The sequence below is a fragment of the Zosterops lateralis genome, assembly GCF_965231275.1.
Source record: "Zosterops lateralis genome assembly, chromosome: 17".
Classification (NCBI taxonomy): Eukaryota; Metazoa; Chordata; class Aves; order Passeriformes; family Zosteropidae; genus Zosterops; species Zosterops lateralis.
In genome coordinates this window covers 3,336,721-3,358,475 of record NC_139777.1, presented here as the reverse complement: position 1 = coordinate 3,358,475, position 21,755 = coordinate 3,336,721, and the positions used below count along the sequence as shown (strand labels likewise).

At 49.6% G+C, this 21,755-nt stretch overlaps 4 protein-coding genes across 5 annotated transcripts in view; all 4 read left to right on the top strand.

Moving 5' to 3' along the window:
* The window catches only part of CLIP1 (CAP-Gly domain containing linker protein 1), a 61,099-nt gene extending 59,684 nt beyond the window's left edge, over positions 1 to 1,415 (top strand). The window contains exon 28 of the mRNA XM_083873978.1: positions 207 to 1,415. Within this exon, the coding sequence (XP_083730104.1) occupies positions 207 to 429 (223 nt within the window). The 3' untranslated portion in view covers positions 430 to 1,415. The remainder of the gene's footprint in view (positions 1 to 206) is intronic.
* A 535-nt stretch (positions 1,416 to 1,950) lies between these two features.
* Positions 1,951 to 10,627, top strand: VPS33A (VPS33A core subunit of CORVET and HOPS complexes). 2 transcript variants are annotated; one of them, XM_083873586.1, is made up of 13 exons: positions 1,951 to 2,053; positions 2,145 to 2,210; positions 2,289 to 2,416; positions 2,901 to 3,090; positions 3,847 to 3,963; positions 4,331 to 4,505; positions 5,241 to 5,434; positions 7,065 to 7,191; positions 7,359 to 7,426; positions 7,865 to 8,002; positions 8,377 to 8,514; positions 8,650 to 8,818; positions 9,220 to 10,627. In XM_083873586.1, exons 1-13 carry the CDS (start codon positions 1,952 to 1,954, stop codon positions 9,411 to 9,413), a joined length of 1,806 nt encoding a protein of 601 aa, XP_083729712.1. In that variant the 5' UTR covers position 1,951; the 3' UTR covers positions 9,414 to 10,627. The 2 variants fall into 2 exon arrangements, with proteins under 2 accessions (XP_083729712.1, XP_083729713.1); XM_083873587.1 differs by lacking the exon at positions 9,220 to 10,627 and having other exon boundaries at positions 8,600 to 8,817.
* A 508-nt stretch (positions 10,628 to 11,135) lies between these two features.
* Positions 11,136 to 13,872, top strand: LOC310916418 (uncharacterized protein). The gene is made up of 2 exons (XM_083873949.1): positions 11,136 to 12,432; positions 13,542 to 13,872. The coding sequence occupies exon 2, from the start codon at positions 13,574 to 13,576 to the stop codon at positions 13,706 to 13,708; it is 135 nt and encodes a 44-aa protein (XP_083730075.1). The 5' UTR covers positions 11,136 to 12,432; positions 13,542 to 13,573; the 3' UTR covers positions 13,709 to 13,872.
* A 1,404-nt stretch (positions 13,873 to 15,276) lies between these two features.
* On the top strand, positions 15,277 to 19,251 carry DIABLO (diablo IAP-binding mitochondrial protein). Its single transcript, XM_083873818.1, has 6 exons — positions 15,277 to 15,329; positions 16,039 to 16,153; positions 16,448 to 16,579; positions 17,462 to 17,572; positions 17,681 to 17,777; positions 18,639 to 19,251. The coding sequence occupies exons 1-6, from the start codon at positions 15,283 to 15,285 to the stop codon at positions 18,845 to 18,847; spliced, it is 711 nt and encodes a 236-aa protein (XP_083729944.1). The 5' UTR covers positions 15,277 to 15,282; the 3' UTR covers positions 18,848 to 19,251.
* Positions 19,252 to 21,755: the final 2,504 nt, after the last annotated feature.

The following is a 21,755-nucleotide window of genomic DNA, read 5'->3' as shown; positions in this document are numbered from 1 at the left end:
CAAATATTTGCACAAACAGCAGCTTGTTCATTAAATACTAGAGCGCAGGGGATTGTGAGGGCACTGCAGGTTGGTGGGGAAGGGTTTGTATCCTATTTTTGGTTGAGCTCTGTGGCATTTCCCGGGTCTCAGTGACCCCGAGCTCACTGCAGGGGTTGAGCCCGGCTCCTGTGTGTCAGAGACACTGACCTGTGCCACCCTTGCAGTGAGGAGGAGAGCCTGTCCAAGAAGAAGCCACGTCTCTTCTGCGACATCTGCGGCTGCTTCGACCTGCACGACACCGAGGACTGCCCGACACAGGCGCAGGCGCTGGAGGAGCCACCGCACTCGGCGCACCACGGCAGCCGGCGGGAGGAGCGGCCCTACTGCGACACCTGCGAGGTGTTCGGGCACTGGACGGCCGATTGCAACGACGACGAGACCTTCTGAGGGCACAGCCCCGGGACCTTTCACCACCAGCAGCCGCCTGTGCTGAATGTCAGGGCGAGGGACGCCGAGCCCTCGCTCCCCTGCCCGCTCCAGAATCCCCTACAAGCATAAATATTGTGCTCTTCCACTAATAAATACCCCACCCCCCCGTCCCTTTTTAACAAACTTCAGTGAAAGATAAATAAATGATTTAACAAGTGACTTTATCCTGTTTCTTCCCAGGTTCTGGGTTTGTCCTGCCCTGAACAGGAAATGCCCCTGTGCTGTTGGATCTATTTGGTGGGAAAACGTTGTATAGGAATGAAGCACTAGAGTTTTATTAAAGCTTATTTAAATACCTTAAAAATATGCTGTTAATTTTCATATTTGCACTAAACCATTTTAAAGCTGAATTTGTACATTTAGATTTTTAAGCTTTTTTTTTTTTTTTTTTTGACACTGGACTGAGTTGAGAAATATTTCATCTTTATTTTCCTTTACTCCTTTGATTGCGATGTCGCTCGGTGCTGTGAGCTCTGGGTTGTGGTTTGGTGTGAATCGTGGAAATGGTGCAGGTAAGGAGCTGCTGGGGGTTTTTGGAAACCTGTCTGCTGTGCACACCTGTGCACACCTGAAACAGTTTGTGGGCCATCCCTGTTTTGCATTCTTTCAGCTTCTATATAGTGAGTGTGGTGTGTGTGTATATATGCATATATATAATAAAGTTATATTTTGGAAAAAAAAAGTGGGTTTTTTTCTGCATTTCCATTCAGAGTATGAGGGGCTCTGTGTGGGGACTGCACTGTAAGTCACAAAATCCATCAGCTGTGAAGAGACCTCTGAGATCACCAAGTCTGACCAAACACCACCTTGTCAACATGACCAGGGTACTACCGAGTGCCACGTCCAGTCCTTACTTAAATATCTCCAGGGACAGTGACTCCACCGCCTCCCTGGGCAATATTTAATCACGCTTTCAGTGAAGATCTCTCCTGATGTCCAACCTGTCCCTGTTCCCTGTGAGTGGAGCCCACCTGTCCTCTCCTGTCAGGGAGTTGTGCAGAGCCAGGAGGCCCCTCCTGAGCCTCCTTTTCTCCAGGCTGAGCCCCTTCCCCAGCTCCCTCAGCCCCTCCTGGTGCTCCAGCCCCTTCCCCAGCTCCCTCAGCCCCTCCTGGGGCTCCAGCCCCTTCCCCAGCTCCGTTCCCTGCCCTGGACACGCTCCAGCCCCTCCCTGGCCTTCCTGAATGGAGGGCCCAGAACTGGGCACAGGACTCCAGGTGTGGCCTCAGCAGTGCCCAGCGCAGGGGGGGAGCAGTTTCCTGGTCCCGCCGCTCACTATCCTTGGCCCAGGCCGGTGCCAGTCGACACACATGACACATGTGACACACGTGACACACACGTGACACGACACGTGACCGCGAGCACGTGACAAACGCGTTGCCGGGTGTGCCCCTGGCGCTCCGCGGCCCCGCCCCGCGCTCTGTGCGGCTGCGCGGCCCCGCCCCTCGGTGACGTTCGCCGGGCGGGGCGGGGCGGGGCGGCCATGGCGGCGCACCTGAGCTCGGGCCGGGTGAACCTGACGGCGCTGCGCGAGGCGGGGCGGCGGGAGCTGCGCGAGTTCCTGGACAAGTGCGCGGGCTCCAAGGTGGGCACGGCGGGGCCGGGGGGCCGGGGCAGGGGGCGGGAGGGCTCCGGCGTGCGCTGTGCCCCGTCTGATCCCGCCGTCCCTCCCGCAGGCCATCGTGTGGGACGAGTACCTGACCGGCCCCTTCGGCCTCATCGCGCAGTACTCGCTGCTCAAGGTAAGGGCCAGGGGGCCGGGGGGAGGCGGCCGGGCCCCGGCGCTCCCGCGCTCGGCTGACGGCCGTGCCCCCCCGCAGGAACATGAGGTGGAGAAGATGTTCACGCTCAAGCCGGGCCGGCTGCCCCCGGCCGACGTCAAGAACATCATCTTCTTCGTCAGGCCCAAGCTGGAGCTGATGGACATCATCACGGACAACGTGCTCAGGTGCCCCGGGCAGGGCGGGGCAGGGCGGCCGTGAGGAGGGGACAGGTGGCCTCAGTCACCGTGTGGTTTGTCACACCCGTGCGGGGGACGATGTGCAGACACCAAACTGCAGCACAGCCGCTCTGTAGGTTAAGTGGGGTGCGAGACACCCTGGGCAGGGGGGCTTCACCTCGGCCGTGATGCAGAGGGTGTGTTTCTTTCCTGCGAGCATGTACACTCCTTCCAATTACCTGGAATGAGTCATGCTTGGATTGCTGTGCCTTTTGGGAGCTGCAGGACAGCCACGACCCCCTGCCCTGGTGTCAGAGCTGTGGCTGCACAAAGCTGGACACTGACACACAAAACCCGGGACTCAGCAACAACCCAGTGCAGCGTTTTGTGTGAACCCAGTGCCCCCTGCCCGCGGTCTGCAGGGAGTAGGTCCCTGTAGGTCCCTGGCTGCAGGGAGTGACCGTGTGCTGTGCTCCTGCTGTGACTTTTCCAGGGAGGACAGGGGCCGCTCTCCGCAGAGGGATTTCCACATCCTGTTCGTGCCGCGCCGCAGCCTCCTGTGCGAGCAGTGGCTGAAGGAGCAGGGAGTGCTGGGCTCCTTCATCCACCGAGAGCAGTACAGCCTGGACCTGATCCCCTTCGATGGGGACTTGCTCTCCATGGAGTCCGAGAGCGCCTTCAAGGTGTGTGCTCACCTCGTCCTCGAGGGAAAACGCGATGTGGTTTTGTGCTGGGTGTTGGTGCTGGTGCAGAGGGTTTGTGAATGACCTGCACAGCAAGGAAAGGCCTTGCAGAGCAAACCTGGCTTGATCCTGAAGCCTGGACTTCCCTGTGTGTTTTCACACTGAATGCTGAAGCTTGGTCACTACACTGAGCTGCACCCCTGTTCCTCCAGCTTCAGCTGCTGGTGTTGCTGTCACAAATGGAGCATTCCTGAGGCTTAAAGCACTCAGTTGTCACAAGGAGCCGGCATGGTTTGTGTTCCTGCACAGCCAGGGAGCCGTGTGTGATGGTTCTCACTGCACTGAGCTGTCACATCCCCAGCTGATGTCCTGTGTTCCCAGAGTGCTGTGTCCAGGACAGGGCAGTCTGGGAGTTTCTTGGCCCTCTCTGTAGCCCACAGGATGTGTCACAGCTTGCAGCTGTAATGAGGTGTTGGGTGCTCAGATTGACCTAATTAGCAGGAGAGGGTCTTTCCAGTCACTTTCTTTTACTCCATCAAACTGGATTTGTGTCTGGAGTTCAAAAATACTAGTGTTTGGTCATCAGAAAAATTATTTGATACAGTGACAGCACAGACAGTACAGTCCATATATGCCAACAGCCATAGTTTGTCCCCAGCCTGTGTCTCCTCTGAAATGTTCACATGGACCCTGCTCTGCTGTGGAGGCAGCTGTATTGGATTGACAGTTTCCATCAAAATCCCTCTTGTTCTTTAGGAATGTTACCTGGAGAGTGACCAGACCAGTCTGTACCACGCAGCCAAGGGGCTGATGACACTGCAGGCTCTCTACGGAACCATCCCACAGATTTTTGGGAAAGGCGACTGTGCTCGGGTGAGGCTGAACAAATGCATCTTGTTCTTTGGAACTGCCTTAAGGAGTTCTTGGTTAAATGCAACTCTGGGATTTTTTAATCCAGCCATGACACACACACTATCCTTTTTGCTTCTCTCTCATCAACCTGTGGTTTCATTGGTATTTTTTGTGGTGAGGGAGCAGCTTGAGGTAAATGCAGTGTTTTGGCCATTGCTGTCTTGCTGAGCTGCAGAGAAGGGACTTTTGTTTTCTCAGTCCCATCCATCAGCCAGTCTGTACCTCCTGCCATCCCCTTCTTTTTCCGAGCATGTGCCTGCAGGGCTCAGAGGTCACATCCATCTGCTGTGGCCTGCACCATAACCAGAGTGCTGTGATTTCCTTGCAGCACGTGGCCAACATGATGATCAGGATGAAGCGTGAATTCCCTGGGAGCCAGAATTCCATATTTCCTGTCTTTGATACCCTCCTGTTGCTGGACCGCAACGTGGACCTGCTGACCCCGCTGGCCACGCAGCTGACGTACGAGGGGCTGATAGATGAGATCTATGGCATCCAGAACAGTGAGTCTTGCAGGCAAGGGGCAGGTTTCCCCTGTCCTGGGGCAGGTTTCCCCTGTCCTGGGGCAGGTTGGAGTGTGTTGGGTGGGTTTGTGCTTCACTAGATGTGATGTGGGAGCAGCTCAGCTGAAATCAGTGTGGGGTTTGTTCAGTCCCAAGCTGGAGCCCATCAAGATCCGCTCTGGCGCATTTTGCCTGGGGAGGGGAGCCAAGTACAGTCTGTGGTTACTGAAAGGGCATCTTTTGGCTGTTGGCTGGGTGCAGGCACAGTGGCACAACAGAGTGTGTGAGTGGGAATGTCAGTGTGTGCCTTCAGCACCCATCCTGCCTGGATCACACGCCACAGTGAGGGGACAGGGACAGTTTGTGAAATGGCATTTTCAGAACGCTGTCCTCTTCAGGGTGAGAAAACTCCAGAGTGGCATTTGTGGGCTGTAGTCCCCTCTGCTGGACTGGACTGGCTGTTGGGCTGCCTCCAAGCCTCTCTGAAAGCAGGGCAGCTGGCACTTGGGTTCTGATGTTCGTGTAGGTCCCTGGCTGAGTGCAGAGAGACTCTCCTTAATTATCACACAGGCTTTGTGTGTGATACACACAAACACTCAGTGGTTTGAGTGTTAATATTGTTTTGCTACTCAGAGCTGTTTCCAGCTCAGGGGGCACAGTTCCACAGCCTGCTGATGTTAACTTCTGCTGATGAAGTTCCAGTCCTTATAAGGTTTATTTCTCTGCATTTGGTAGCTTATGTGAAACTCCCTCCTGAGAAGTTTGCCCCGAAGAAGCAGGGTGAGGGGGGGAAGGATCTCCCCACGGAACCCAAGAAGCTGCAGCTGAACTCTGCAGAAGAGCTTTATGCCGAAATCCGAGACAAGAACTTCAACGCTGTGGGGTCAGTGCTGAGCAAGAAGGCCAAGATCATCTCAGCAGCCTTTGAGGTGAGGCCTGTGTCCAACAGTGCATCAGGTAATTCAGTCTGTGTTCAGCAGGGCTGGGGCTGGCAGCTCAAGCTGTCCCCACACACTAATCCCCCATCCAGAGAAAAAACAGGAAGCTGTTCCAGTCTGTTTCCCTGCCCTGGGATGAGGTCAGCTCCACTTGGACTGTTCTGAGTAGGTGTTGGTCAAATCTCCTTTTAAGAAGCCTGTAGTAATGTGGATCCTCATTTCTCCCCACACCTCTGTTCTGGGGCTTTCCCTCTGCTCAGAGCTTCCCTAGTCCAGCCTTGTGCTGTCTGAGCCCATGGATCCTATAACAGGAATTGCTCTCTTCAGTCTGCTAGAAGCCAAAGGTGATGTTTAGTGTGCTGATCAGTTCCACTTGGCTGCTCTTGTTACCTCTCCACTGAAAGGCCCTTTTCCCTTTAGGATGCAGAGAAAAAGCTTTTAAGCAATAAAACACCAGAATGTACTTTCAGAGAGTATTATGGCTGGCATCAAAAACAGAAATGGGCAAAAGACAGTTGTCTTGCAGGAGGTTTGAACTCAAATTCATGCTCATGTGTCATCTCAGACAAGTCAGGAGAGCTGTGTGGGGCACATTTGTGGTTTTGTTGAAAACATCCTGTTGATGATTCATAAACTGAGATCCCATATCTCATTTTTTGATCTCATGGGGACTCTCCAGAGAATTTTCTTCACTTCTTGATTTTATTTCCTTGAGGGGGCTTTTTTAGCCTCTTAACCTCTGCCACATCTAAGATGAGGTAGTGGTACCTAAACTGAAATACTGAGTGCTCAGCCTCATCTCCCAGTGCAGCTCTGCTTCTATTAGCACTATTAGTGCTGGAGGTGCTAAAGATGGATTGTTCATGGTGCTTGTTAAAAAAGGAGAATTCTAAGAAATTGTCAGCAGTAATAGGTGATAATGAAACAGCAGCATATTGGCAGCAGAGGACTTCTTCACTCACAGGCTCCATCATGACTCTCCTGCCTGCACTTGCCCATTTAAATCCTTCACATATGAGTCAAATTATTACTATTTTTATTCCAAGTTGCAGCAAGAGGCAAAGTAGCCCAAATGCAGTGCAGACCTCTGGAGCTGAACTCTGCATGGTGCTTCAGCACATCCTCCCTCAAAACCACCTGGCACATTGTTGCCACCAAGCTGAGTGAATGGCAGACCCTGCCAGCCCAGCTCCTCAGCACCTTTCACTCCTGCTCCAAGGGGAGACATTCCCCAGCTCTGACAGCATTGGCCTAGAGCCCCCTGTCAGCCAGCAAAGTAATTCCTCTTTGTGTGAAAAAGGGAGTTTTTCCCAGTAGGGAAATTGAGGAGCAGCTAGTGAAGGCTGGAGTCAGACAAACGTGGATAAAATTATTTACAACACTGGGATAATGGAAAATAAGTCTAATAATCCTGCTGTATTACATGCTGCCTCTCCCCGTGATCTAACTGCTGTTACAGGTAGTGCTGTGACTTCAGTGTAAACATCTAACACCCTTTGTCTAAAAGGCTGTGTAGCTCTAACTCCCTACAGGGAGTGCAGTAAAAATCCCTCATGATAAAATGATCTGGTTGGTGTTACTAACATGAACAAGGCCTAACCCAAGTGATGGATTTCTTCAGGAAAGGCACCACGCCAAGACTGTTGGAGAGATCAAGCAGTTTGTGTCCCAGCTGCCTCACATGCAGGCGGCGAGGAGCTCGCTGGCAAACCACACCTCCATCGCAGAGCTCATCAAAGACATCACCAGTGAGTAGGAAAAATGTAAATCCAGCAGGATGCCAGATAACTTGATGGAGAGCACTCAGCCTGGCAAAAGCTGGCTTTGTTCCATCCAGTGCATCTCTGCTGAAATGTTAAATGTAAAACACAAGCTCTCAGTTGCTGTTGTATTGATTTTTGTTCTTTTCCCAAAGCATCTGAAGATTTCTTTGATAATTTAACAGTGGAGCAGGAGTTCATGTCGGGAATAGACACAGACAAGGTAAGTAGATAATGGCAATTAGGCACTCTTATATCTTCTAAAAACTTTTTTTTTTTTGAGAGAGAGAGTAGGCATCCGATGCTGTTTAGTGAAATGGATCTCTGAGTTACCTGTCACTGCCTGTGCACACCTGGGGTTCTTGACCTGTCCTGGGGCACCCCATGCTCTGAGAGATCAGTAGAACATAGAAGATGGTTAATAAGAATTTTTCAGTGCATCAGGCAAAGTCTGGCTACTGAGTGAGGAGCTGAGATGCTCTAGGGAGAGTCCAGGTGGAACCAGTGCTGGGTCACTGTTTTACAGATAATCCTGAGCTGCCTAGAGAGCAGCTGCTCCTCTTTCTTGCTGTTTGATCCAGGCAAACCAGATCTTTCTTTCCAGGTATGATGGGCACTTTAGCAATTCTTTAAATAACTGCTTATGTATTTTATTTAATAGGTTAACAATTATATTGAAGACTGCATAGCTCAAAAACATCCATTAATCAAGATCTTGCGTCTCGTGTGCCTGCAATCCGTGTGCAATAGTGGGCTGAAGCAGAAGGTTCTGGACCATTACAAAAGAGAGATTCTCCAGGTTAGGCTCTAACATTTGCAGGAATAATTTCCTGAGAAAATCCACATCAGATCTTCAGCTCTACACTTCAATTCTAGACAGACACATCTTACACCTGAATAATGTGCACAGAGGGAGCACTGGGTTTCTGTTTGGGCTGATACTTGGGAGGTGCTTGTGTGTGTTACAACATGGAGATACAGAAGTTTATATCACTTTTTACTATTATAATTTAAACATTCTAAATTGAATATACTCTAGAGAGATCTTAGCCAAAAAGCTTTTTTTAAACAAACATATTTTTTAAACAAACGTCTTTGCTTTTTTTTTTTCTGTTTTAAACACTGGTCATGGGTTATTGCCACAGTATTAAAGGTGATTTCTTCATATTGCAGACTTATGGCTACGAACACATATTGACCTTAAACAACTTGGAAAAGGCTGGACTCCTGAAACCCCAGACAGGTGGCAGGAATAACTACCCAACCATCAGGAAAACACTGCGCCTGTGGATGGATGACGTTAACGAGCAGGTAACTCTTAACTACAGAATCCTGTGCAGCAGGAAAACCTCCTTTTTAATTTAATATTACTGATTTCTTTGAGGCTGTTTTGCAGCATGAGGTAGCACTGACCTGCTGCTCCCTCCCTGTGTGTGTGTCCCCCAGAACCCCAATGACATCTCGTACGTGTACAGTGGCTACGCCCCGCTGAGCGTGCGCCTGGCCCAGCTGCTGGCCCGGCCGGGCTGGCGCAGCATCGAGGAGGTTTTGAAGATGCTGCCAGGGCCCCATTTCGAGGAGAGGCAGCAGCTCCCTACAGGCCTGCAGAAAAAGCGTAAGTTTGGCTTTGTTTTCTCGTGGTTTACAGGAAAATTACGTCTTTTCTGAGCAGGGAGTGAGGCAAACTGAAATTGGGCAGGCAGAGTGCAGGTCTCCTGTGCCACAGCAGTGTTAGATTGACCTAACCCTCCTTTGACAAACAGTTTAACTTCTCATCAGAGTACTAAAATAAACCCTAAACTTGCACTGTGATTTTAGTAAGTAATGTTATGTGAAAGAGGGGTCAGCATCACTCTCAAACAGAAGCACATACTGTAGCAACTCCAGAGCTGGGAGCAGACTGGATTTCTGTATTCCAGCCTCTAATTCAAGTCATTTGAGTTTGACTGACAGTTGATGCAGGGGAGCTGTAAAAATCAAACCAAGCCAACCTGGACCTTTTTTGTGAACCCCCAGGTCAGCAGGGTGAGAACAGAGTGACCCTGGTGTTCTTTCTGGGGGGAGTGACGTACGCGGAAATCGCCGCGCTGAGATTCCTGTCCCAGATGGAGGATGGAGGCACAGAGTACATCATTGCCACCACAAAACTGATCAACGGGACAACCTGGATCAAATCCTTGATGGAAAAACTGGAGCCTGCCCCGTTCTAGGGGCTGTGGTGAGAGACAGTGAATGTGAGAGGCCCTGTGTAACACAGGCACGTCAGCTGCTGGTGCTGGTGCGGCTGCTCCGATGGGGAGACACGGCAGTGAAGGAAACTCTCCTGGGACCAGCTCGTGAGCAGTCACCCTCATCCCTTCTGCACTGGTGTTCCAGCTGTCTGTGGAACTTCCAAGTAGACAGGCAGGGTTGGAAGGCACTAATGATAAACAGTGAGAAAGAGAGATCCCTGCTCATGCTGGAGCAGCAGAAATGGGCTCTGGTCCTTCTCTTTTGGCAAATTGCTGCTTTTTTTTCTTTCAGTTTAGCTTTGGTGGGAGATGTAACTTCTGCTTTTTACCCCTCCTAAAGTGGTGAGTAGGCAGGATGTTCTCTATTCCTGACTCCATATCAGTATTCCCAGACTGTTTGTCTCTCTCTGGTGCCTGATCCATTCCATGGATGCATTGGATGTGTCAGTCAGAGCTCTGTACACAGCTGTACCTGTGATCCTTGAGCCTTTTACTCCACTTGTCCCCTGAAGGGATCGCTGTGAGGTGATGTCTTTGTCCTAGGTACACCCACCTGCCTTTGGAAAGCTCCTCCAGAGTATGAATGACATCAGTGTGTCCTGAGTTTATGGCTGAAAACACACAAACACTCCCTGTGTGGGGGCCAAAAATAGCAAGAGCAGGGACCCAGTAAACAGTGGGTTTAAAACAGACACCTTTTTCACCCCCCTGTTCAGGTTATAGACTGTGGTACTTGGTGTCACAGGCTCTTGTAGAGTTCAGACACATAAAATGGAATTTTCCATGGGCCCTTGGTGTGCCAGAGGCAGCTCCAGAGGCTGGGAAGGCAGAGCAGGGTCCTTGGTGCTGCCTGTGCTGGTCCTGGGCACTGTCAGTGTCCTCACAGCACTGGGGACTCTTCCACGCTGCAGTTCACTCTTAAAGACAGCTAAAAAAAAAAGCCCACTCCTCACCTTAAATCAGTCTCTCAGCAAACATGTCTGCTTTATTTATCATGTGTAATCCATCCCAATAAATCCCTTCATTTTTCCAAGCTGTCACAGTTGTGACTGTGGGTTTTGGTCTCTTGTTTTATTTTCTGAGTTCTGCCAAGTCAGACCCTCCACAGAGCCCTTCTATCTGTTTAACTCCAGCTGACTTATCAGAATAAAATGAAATAAAGATGTATTTAATCTTTATTTGGAAGTGTTTGCATTCTCTCTCTAGAATACAAAAATAAACAAAATAAACCCCTGCACTGTGGTATCTCTATCCTTGTCTCACCAACCCAGGATAACTGAATACTTGAATTACATATGTTGAAATTATTTTTTTAACACCCAGGTGTTCTTTACTTAAGGCTCATAAAAAATTTTATTCTGTTCTGCCACCTACCACACCACATTAAAAGGACTTCTTACTTTTTGAAGAAAAATACAATTTAGTCATTTCAGTTTCTACTTCAGTTGGGGAGGCAACTTAACAAAAAACATGCTGCAACTTCACTTGAGTGCAAGAAGAGCAAACATGGATTGTTTGCTCTGCAAGTTCCACTTAAAGTAGCTAATTTCAGGGTATTTAAAAGGAAACCTGAATTAGGTTTGGATCAAAAATTAGATGTTACTGTGCAGAAAAAAAACCAAATTGACTCAGAGCAACAGAGTGTCCTTGGGTTGGCCTTGAGGGTCTTCGTAGTACCACAATCTCCAGATTTTTTTTTTTTTTAAGATCTTAACAGTTGAACTAATCGCAAGGAAATACCAGGTTGGTTTCTGAGGTCAGGTCCTGCTATGTAAAAGCTACACTGCAGGTGACTAAAGAAAAACAAAGACTGGCTCACCTTTCCCCTGGCCAGTAATCAGTAACACAGGCAAAACTTTTTTTGATAAGAGTTTACACCAGACCCTTGGTCAACTCTGAATTCATCACCAACATTGCTGCCTATTTTTCTGCATCCTGCAGCAGCACTGAGCTAGAACCGTGTAACCACTCCACCTAGACAAAGCCTCTTCCTGGAACTATTCAACAACAAAATAAAAGCCATCCTGACGCTGATCAATTCCCTGGAGGAGCAATTACTATTTAACAGGCTTCCTGGGCAGCTGATGATGTTCTGTGTCTGTCCAAGGCCCTGCTGACCATGCGGGTAATAATTCGATAACAAGAGAACCTAATTAAATTAAGGGACCATTTTCTACATCATAATATCTTTGTAGGTAAGAAATTTGATTTGCAGTATGTAATCTTCCTTCTCTCTGCTGTCTGCATTACTACCAAAAAAAAAAAAAAAAAGAAAATATTACCCAACCTCTGCCCCAAAAGACACTTACTTTTCATACAACATTATCAGGAGCAGCTTTGCTAAGAATAAACAGAGCCTGGCTCCCTCCTCCCCTCACTGCAAAGGAGCTGCAGCACTTGAGCTCTAAAAGGTTGGGATGACTCTTTGGGAGGAGTGTAAGGGTGACACTACAGCAGTGACCTGAGGACAGCACAGGAATTAGGCTGCCTTCAGCCCTCCCTGACTTTTGGTAAAAGATCCTGGCTCAGCCTGCACAGTCCCACCCTGGGGATGAGCCCCAGCTGTGTGTGAGATCCTCCTCCTCAAAGAGCTCACAGAGCACAGGACGCTCAGGGAACAGAGCAAGAGGCACTGCAGCCTTGGAGAGAACAGAATAAAACATGCAAGATGACACAACGTTTTGTTAGAGGCAAAACCTCACATCTCACCAAATGCATGTTTTGATCTGGTGACTCCAAGCCCTGGCACTGGAGCTCTGGCAATGCCCTCCAGGGGAAGGGGAGTGTTTGGCTGCCGGGAGCACCACGGCGCTGTCGGATCATACCCGGTGCTGACCACACCTCGAGCTCAGTCCTCGTGTGGGCTGCACACACACACACCCTGCTCCTGCTCCTGGATCACAGCGGGATCAGCCCACGGCACAAACCCCCTGGAAAAGGGACAACAAAACTAGGGAGAAACACCAACTTGCCGGAGCAGAGCTCGTCATCTGCCTGGGTAAGCAGAGTTTGTTTCTTTATCAGCATCTTTCTAGATAACCAGAAATCTCGCACAGCCTGTGGACAGAAAACTGTAACGCTCTAAACAACAGAGAAACCACAGCTGGTTTAAAAATGCTGGAACTCCTGTACTGTATACATGTGCCTGGGCTTGGAATGGAATGGCTGAACTCATTAAACAACACCAAAATGGGAATTATCACAAGAGTTCTTTAAAAAATATTTTAAGCAGCAGGACAGGAATTCAGTTTAGTTTATCTGGCTTTAGGTGGTTCAGAAGAGAAATAATCCTTTGGGGTTAGTTTTTATCCTATGTCTGATTTTAAACTTCCTTTTCGTGGCTTGACCAAGAGCGTCGATATTGTTGATCAGGCACAGCTGAGATCAAAATTTAAAAGGATATGTAAATTGAAGAGATAATAGAATTTTTTAGGTTTTCACAGCTTCAAATCTAAGAAACCAGTGACTTTAGGGAAAACGTTCAGATTTAATTTAAACTAACAAATGAGCAATCACTTCCAAAGCAATGTGTACATATGACTATACAATACTGCTAGAAGATGAATTCTAGGGGATCTTATCCCATGTCTCCCATTTAACGGTTATTTTTAACGCAAGATATAAATATTTGCCTGTGCAAACTTGTGTTTTAGCCTCAGTTTTCATCATTCTTAAACAAAAGGCTCAGTTTGTGCCAGTACCTCCATTAGATGCAATTATAGAATTAAATATTAATGGTGGCTTCCTTGGAGGAATTGACCACTTTGATCAGAACACGCTGTTGGTAATGCACCGCCCGCAGCCGCTCTGATCCTGACGCTTCCTGGACTCACAGCCACAGCCCCAGGGGAGAGATTCCCTGAGCCAGCAGGACTCTGAAACAGCCCCCAGCCTCACCCCCAGGGCCGTGCCCACTGCCTGTGTCTGTATTTCCATCTGGACACTTTGATCAGATCCCAAACTCTCTTTCAACACCTTCGCAGGACTCTGAACGGGCCCACACCACTCACTAACAACCAACCATCAACCCTCCAGACCACAGGACTCTCCCAAAGGCAGGGTGGTGTGTCCCTGCTGTGAAAACTCACCTCATTCCTCTGTTTGCAGGCCGAGGAGGAGCAGGGAGCCGGGGGAGAGCCATGCCGGACTCCTTCGCCATCCACTTCCTCAAGGTGCTGCGGGAGCTGCTGGCCTTCGTGCTGTTCAGCTACACGGTGCTGCTCGGGGCGCTGCTGCTGGCCGGCTGGACCACCTATTTCCTGGTGCTTAAATGAGGCCTCTGCCCCTGCTGCTGCTGCTGCTCCCAGGGGCTCTCCAGAGTCCAGCTCAGCACAGGGGATGGAGGCTCCTTCTCCCTGTGCCAAACCTGCCAGGGCTTCGTGCTGTCGCTGCCTCACCGCGGGCTTGTTTTCCTACGTAAAAACAATAAAGGTTAAAAGAAAACCTATCCCCGTGCGTGCACTTTACAGATCCCTGTGGCTCTGGTGGATTCTTTGTGTCTCCTGGACGTTTGTTTCTGTTTCCCTGAAGTATTTAAAAGGCTCCCCAGCGGTTTTGTCCTGAGATTCCCACCCTGCTGAGCGCGGCACAGGGATGCGACACCGCTCCGACATCTCCACAAACAAGTCCTGCCTTGTCCTACTCTGCCTCATTAAGGGTGTGAAGGCAGACACGCAGAGAAATTACTTGTAATTTGTTTTAGAAGTCCTGGGAAATGACGTTTTCGAACCAGCACAAGGTTCCCCTCTCCCCACGGTTTTAAAAGGTACAGGGTTGTTACCTGGTGCTCTCAGGTGTGTCAAGTTTTTGAACAGATATTTAAAGAATGGAGTTAAGTGAAGAGTGTGTGACACAGCACTGCCTCAGTAAAGTAACCTACACTGACTGAGTGTCTAAAAACAGGAGAGAGAATAGGAATTCCTGCTATAACTAAAAATAATAGATTTAATTGATCGAGGCTGTTTTGTGTGGAATTGCAGGGGAAGCCTTTGCTGGAGAAGGTGGAGATTATCACTAGCATGGAACTACCCAAAATCAGAGAAGCATCGTGTACTTTAGAACAATAAAGATGGATTAAACCAGGGCTGTGAGGAGGACTGATGTCTCTGAGTTGGTGGTTGTGATCTGTCCCTGCTGAATTCCCTTTTACCCAGTGGAGCTGATTTCAGCACAATGTTCAGCAATGTTGGGTTTTTAGTTTCTCCCTTATCTTGGGGGTTCTGCCCAATGTCCTCATGGCCTGTAAATTCTGCATTCCTTTTGTCTAAATCCTTCTTCCCAAGGTTTGTTCACCTTTCCTGGCTCTGTTATCACTTGAACACACCGAGCCCTAAACCTTATCAAGGCAATTCCACCACCAAGTAATTTGGTTTTCCAGCACCTGGACATACTCAGAACTTGTTGGCTGCTGTTTCACGGATTAAACATTCCTGTCCATCAGGCTTGAAAGCTACAAAACCAAGCACCAACGAACAACCCATTCCACATTCCACACTTTGTACCAATCGGGCAAGACCCCGTTTGATAATCTCCATCTCATTCCCAGCAACTGGGCAAAACGTTGCCTATTTTCTGACCATTGCGATGTTTGGGCAGGCCGGTGAATCACAGAGGAGGGGCCGTGAGGGCGGAGGGGACGGGGGGATACCCCTGGGGACAATCTTGGGGACAATCTTGGGGACAATCCTCTCCCGGTCCCGCCCGCCTCAGTTTCCCGCCACTGCCCTCACGGCCCCGCGCGCCCCTCCCGCGCACGCGCACGCGCCCGGCCCCGCCCATCCAGCCACGCCCCACCCCGCCAGGTGTGCGCGGTGACGTCACTTCCCGCGCGCCGAGAGGGCGGGCCAAGATGGCGGCGGGCGGGCGGTGGCTGCGGAGCTGCTGCTCCGTGCTCAGGTACCGCGGCCGGGGCCGGGGGGAAAAGGCTCAGGGGGAGGAGAAGCGCTGCCCCGCACCGCGCTCCCCACCCGCGGGATGCGGGTTGAAGAGCACAACCCGTAAAAAGAAGGAAAACCGACCGGTTGTTTTCATTAAATTGCTGTTAGAACAAACAAAAAAAAAGATGCTCGTTGCTCTGTGCTTCTCTTTCTCCACTCGAGTGTTTCCGTGATAGGTCCTGGCCCCGGGGCATTTGCAGAGCTTGGTTTGTAAATAAAACTGGCTACAGAGACCCAAGCGTCGCTGGACTGTAACAAACCTGTCACATTTCTCACCTGCATGTACCACACGCCACTTTTAAGCATGTTTTTTAATCTATTTTCCCGTATTACTGACTATCAGCATTGTGCTGGTACCAGCTAACACACATTCTTTCTCTGGAAGTATCAATAACGCGCTAGTTACTGTGCTTTTGCTTTCATTTACGATTAAACAATAACACGAAATTTGAAACAAACTTCCTCATTCACTGTCACACGGCTGCATCAGAGAAATCTGGCATAGATAGACAAGTTCTCCTCAAACAGCTTCTGAGTGTTCTTCTCCTCTTTTGTCCCTATTTCCCCACCTCACACAGGGATGTTTTTGCTGCTAAACTCTACCTCTTGCATTTCCCACCTCACATAGGGATGTTTCTGCTGCTAAACTTTGCCTCTTGCTTTTCCAGGTGCAGCTTCCCCGTCCTGGCCAGCGTCCGGCAGCGAGGCCTCGTGGGCAGGAGTGGGCAGTGGCACCAGGCCCTGGGGCTGGGGGTGGCCCTGTGTGCTGTCCCCGTGGTGGAGGTACCCCCAGCACCCCCTCCCTGCACCAGTTTAACCCCCAAACCCACCTGTTTGTCCTGGGATTGCACCCTCAGGGACCTCAAACCCACCTGTTTTTCCTGGGATTTTATCCTCAGGGACCCCAAACCCACCTGTTTGTCTGGGATTGCACCCTCAGGGACCCCAGACCCACCTGTTTGTCCTGGGATCACACCCTCAGGGAGGACTGGGCTCTGGGGTTTCCCCTCAGTTCTGTGTGTGAGGGGTGGCTGCAGGAAGGGCCCGGGGAGGTGACAGGGGTGTCTGGTGTTGCAGCAGCAGAGCTCAGGCTCCCTCAGCAATGATGCCCTGATCAGAAGAGCCGTGTCCCTGGTGACAGACAGCACAGCCACGCTGCTCTCCCAGACCACCTACGCACTGATCGAGGCACTCACCGAGTACACCAAGGTCAGCTCGGGGGGCTCAGGGCTGCTACGAGTCACTGCTGGCACTGCCACCTGCTCTGGCAATAATTACACCTCCTAAACCACCTCAAAATGGGCTTTTTGCAAAGTTAATGTAACCAAAGAGGTGTTGGGGGGTTGAAGATGTTGGGTTCCTTGGGGGCCATGGGGTGACTGTTCTACAGCAGATGTGGAAGTTAGTTTTAGCTTTGTTAAAATGTTGTTTTGGGGTTAAAATTAGACAGTCCCAGAATGGTTTGGGTTGGAAGGATCTTAAAGCTCATCCAGTCCCGTGAGCAGGGATACCTTTCACTGTCACAGGTTGCTCCAAGCTGGGTCCAGCCTGGCCTTGTACTCAGGGATCATGGGGCAGCCACAGCTTCTCTGGACAGCCTGTGCAAGGCCTCAACACCCTCACAGTCAAGAATTTTTCTCTAATATCCCATCCACCCTTTGCCTTTGTCAGCATGAATTCATTCCCCTTGTCCTGTCATTCCATGCTCTTGAAAGAAGTCCCTCTTTTTACTTAGGCAAAATGACCCAGAACTCAGAACTGGGGCTGAAGAAAATCCTAACAGTTATTTATATTACCTGTGTGCTGAGTTCTCTTCTTGGGCATTTCACTGCCCTTCTCAGCCTTTCTAAGGCCATGAACTGAGCTCCATCAGAAGAATGGCATGAGCCATACTGAAGCCTGAAACAAGACACAATTTTAATTGTGCAAATAAAATGCCAGTTTGAGTAAAGTGTTTGCATTCCAGTTCACATCCTCGTCAGTACATCAAGTGTATGAAGAGTAATTTTGCTAATTAACACCAGCTAACACTGAGACACCACCAGAGCTGTGCAGGTTATCGTGGTAACGTGCAAAATGATTCCTTCACAGGCAGTTTACACCCTGGTGTCTCTCTACAAGCAATACTCAAACCTCCTTGGGAAGATGAACTCGGACGAGGTGGATGCAGTCTGGCAGGTGGTCATAGGAGCCAGAGTGGATGTAAGCAAACAAACCTCCCTCACCATCTGCCTCTCCAGCCCTGCTCTCCACAGCTCAGGAGAGCTCTGGGGTCTGTTACACCTCGCTGACTGTTTCTCCTGCTCCTAGATGACCACCAAGCAGCAGGAGTACCTCAGGCTGGAATCCAGCTGGATGACGGCGCTGCGGCTGTCAGAGATGGCAGCAGAGGCGGCCTATCAGTCAGGTGAGCAGCAGCACTGCCCTTTTCCCTCCCTCAGACACACACTGTACATTCACTTAACACCACAGCTGACAGCTGGGGCCTGCTTTTTAGAGGTGCTGAGCACGTACATTCTGGTTTTGGCTGTGAGTCTGGAGGTGTGTTCTGAGAACGAGGCCTGGAAACTTTACATGTGGTTTAGGTCAAGATCAACCATGGCCAAAAATGTTTGAGGGAAGAGATCAGTTATTTTTAAATGCAAGGCTCAAACACAGTCCTGGGAGCTACAGAACCAAGGCTGCCTGTGAGTCCAGTAGGGCTTTCTAGCTGGATTTAGTTATATTAAAAAAGGAAAATATACTAATTTTGGTTTTTCTCCCTGGAGAGATTCAAGAGCTCTGAGACTGAGTTGTGGACTGGTTTGTGGTAAATGGGCAAAGTTCCTTGAGTGGAGAAGGGAGGGAAAGCAGTAAATATACCGAGACACCCTAATTCTGTAAGTGCCTGGAACAGACCCAGAAATCTGTGGGAGCATGGGAGGAGAATGGTGGGAATTCAGCAGTGCCACAAGTATTCCCACTGCTGTAGGTGCCAGGACTGAAAAGTTCTGGCACACAAGGACTGGGCTGGGCTTAGCTCTCAAGCCCACTGGCACAAGGTGATCACTCCTATCCAACTCCAGCTGTATCCCACTGGGATGGGAAAATTCAACATCTCAAAGCAGACAAAAGGTTTGAGGTAAATGAAGAGTAAAGCATTAACTGAACATTAATACAGCCCAAGAGCCCTCACAGCACACCAAAGCAGATGATAATCCCACCCCTTTCCTTAGCTGAAGGTTCTCCCAGTGCTCCTCTAACCCAGAGTGTCAATCCTTCCCTGCAGGTGCAGACCAGGCCTCGGTGACAGCCCGCAGCCACATCCAGGTGGTGAAGTCCCAGGTGCAGGAGGTGCGGCTGCTGTCCCAGAAAGCTGAGACCAAATTAGCTGAAGCTCAGACAGAGGAGCTCATAAAAGCCCAAGGAGAGGACTCCTCATTGCCACAGGGTGTTTCAGAAAATACAGATGATGACCCTTACCTTCGGGAGGACTGAACAGGACTGAACTCTCAGGGTTGATCACAGATTGAACAGTCCCAAGATCCAAAGTGTGGGATAGTGTAAAACTGCTGAAATAATAATTCCTTTTTCTTTTTTTTTTCCAAAAAACGATTGCTTTACAAATCAAGTATTTGGAAGGCCTCAATTTTGTTTGTAACTTACCTTGTTTGTAATACTTTTTGGATTCATTTATTTAAATGTTTATCTATGCAATGTGAAGACTGTTATCAGGGATGGCCTGGTGGTAATTGTGTCTCTGCTTGGAGGGTTCTGCTGCTCCCTTTGGTGTGTTTGTGGGAGCTCATTAGGGATCAGCCAGAGAAGTGTATTTAAAAACCCTTGTTTTTAACCTGTGAGGTAAATGATGTTTGTGAGGAAATGGCTCTATTAAACTGCAAAAGCAGCTCGTTGTGGGTGTGTCCATTTGGTGAAGAGATTAGGCCCTGCTTTCTATTTGAATTTAAAAGCTTTTAACCTCTGAGTCTGCAGCTGCACCTAATTACACTGAGCTGCAGTCAGGGGAGGTATTTGCTCTGGAGCTGAGAATTCCCCATGAAGTCACCCAGCCTCTTCGTGCAGTTTTGTTCAGCACAGCAATTTATTTCACCCAGAGTCACCTCTGGGGAAGCTTCCCCAGGAAGCAAAGGAGAGATTTCATTTTCAAGATACTGTGGTTATAAGTGAAATTGTTCTGGCAGCTGCTATGTGCTGTGTACTGTTCTACAAAGAGAGCAAAAGAGAGTTTTACATATTTGAATGCTTCCCAGTGCAAGTTTCAGGAAATAATTATTTCTTTTGCAAGCTTAATGTTTCACTGCAGGTTTCAAAACCACAGGTGTATTCATTTCCTAACTTGACAGCTGGTGTGAAATTTGCTTTGTGGAACAGCATCCACTAGAACTATCACTGATGATTTGAAGCAGTTAATCCCCATCTGCCAGGTTGTGTATGAAAACAGACATTAATCAAAGGTTTTTCACCACAGATCAGTATCTTATCTACTGAATCTGTGTCAAAGTTGCTGTTACTAAATTGAGTTGTGCCTGATCAGGAGTTTTCTTTACCTGCAGCAAAAACTGTCTCATTTTGGCTGCCTTTGCAACAAATGCAATCTCAGGTGCACAGCACTGTTCATTTATAGATGAAGTAGTAAAAAGAAAATCAACAAACCATCTTTCCTTGCTCCTCACTGGATGCTGCTGTACCCAAGGAGGATGGCACAGTCTAGAATTCAGCTTGCAGGGAGCTGCCAGTGTCTGCTGTGCCAAACACAGCTCTGGGCTGGAGCTTTAGGGGGAAAAAAAGCCCTGTGATGAGAGGATTACTTGAGTGGTGGCACAGCTGAGCCCTCAGGAGCCAAATGCACCCTCAGGTCAACCTCTAACCACAACTGCTCTCCTTTGGCACCTCCTGCAGCTGAAGAACATCTGCCAAGGCCCTGACCCGAGTGCACAAACAAGTTGTGTACCTTTCAGGATGCCACAGTAACTCTGTTCAGATGTTTGCATGGCAAAAGCCAGGAAAGTCCCTCTTCCCCTTTCAGAGCCTGCTCCCAGCCCTGCTGTGACCCCACTTCTTGTTTCACTGCACGTCCTGCGCTTCCTGCCCGAGAGCTGTTCCCACATACATCCAGCCTGACTGACTGCAACCTGCCAGTCAGTCCAGCCATGTCAAAGCAGGGGTGAGGAGCATGAATGGCTCCACATCACCCCCAAAACAGGGCAGAAGGGAGTCCCTCACCTTTGTTAGGAAGTGAGAGCTGCCAGCTGGGGGTTAGCCCACACACCTAAGCCCACAACAGACATGACATCATGCTCTGTGCTCCTGAGTTTGCACTGGGAATCATCGAGTGGATCACAGAAGTGCTGGCACAGCAGCTCACAGGGCACACGGTGCCCGCTCTGTCCATCTCTTCTCCGGGACCAGCAGCAGTGCCCAGAGAATTGTGCCCAGAGCCTGGGGCTTGCTGCTGACACCCGGCCCTGTTTACAAAGCCAACACACCTGAAACTACACACAGGCACTTTCTCAGCCACAGTTAATGAACCCCCGTTGGAGCTGCAGCCAGAAAACACAGTAACAACTTGCACAAGACCACGCTGAGGATGGACACCCACTAATTGTTTGAGACAAACCCCTATTCACCCCAGGCACAGAAACAGCTCCTGTGAGGTGGCACCTTCTGCCCCAAGAGCCTGGGTCAGCCCTGGGGCTCAGCCAGAGCTACCCCAGGTGCTCCAGAGGGCCAAGGGAGCACATCCCACCAGCAGTCCCTCAACATCCCATGAGAGCTCCCACACCTCTGCTCTCAGGGTGTCCCTGTCTATAGGACAAGCAAGAACCTCCTGGCAGTGCTTCCTGGGCACTTCTGAAAGCCCCACTCCCCTCTGGTGGGGGATGGATGCTGGGCAGCTGGCACTAGAGACAGCAATTACAACAGCACAGCACACAGGGCTCTGCTTTCTCTAATCACACACTTCCTTTTTACTCATTTGCTTGTTTTTTTCCCCTTAAGGCTTCCAGGCTGCTTCCTGCTCATCCACAGCTCCTGCTCTAGCAGCAAGACACTGCTAAGCTTCACAAAAGTACCACCAAAGCTTAGGTCTATATTTGATCTTTTCTCAAATTAGCAACTTCAGCATATTCAAATTAGTCACTTTTGTGTCAATGCATCTTGTCTGGACAGGGCAGAGAACAGCTCACAGAAAAGCAAAGTGGCAAGTATCTATTTCCACATAACATTATCCTCTTTAATGCAAATACCCAGAGCAATGCAAAGCACCAGATCTCAGCCTTCTCTGGCTTTTAGGGCTCTTAGCTTTCAGGAGACCTAAGAATATTCCCATGTAAATACTTTTGAAAACTATTTTATTTATACACATTACAACAACAATGAACCAAAC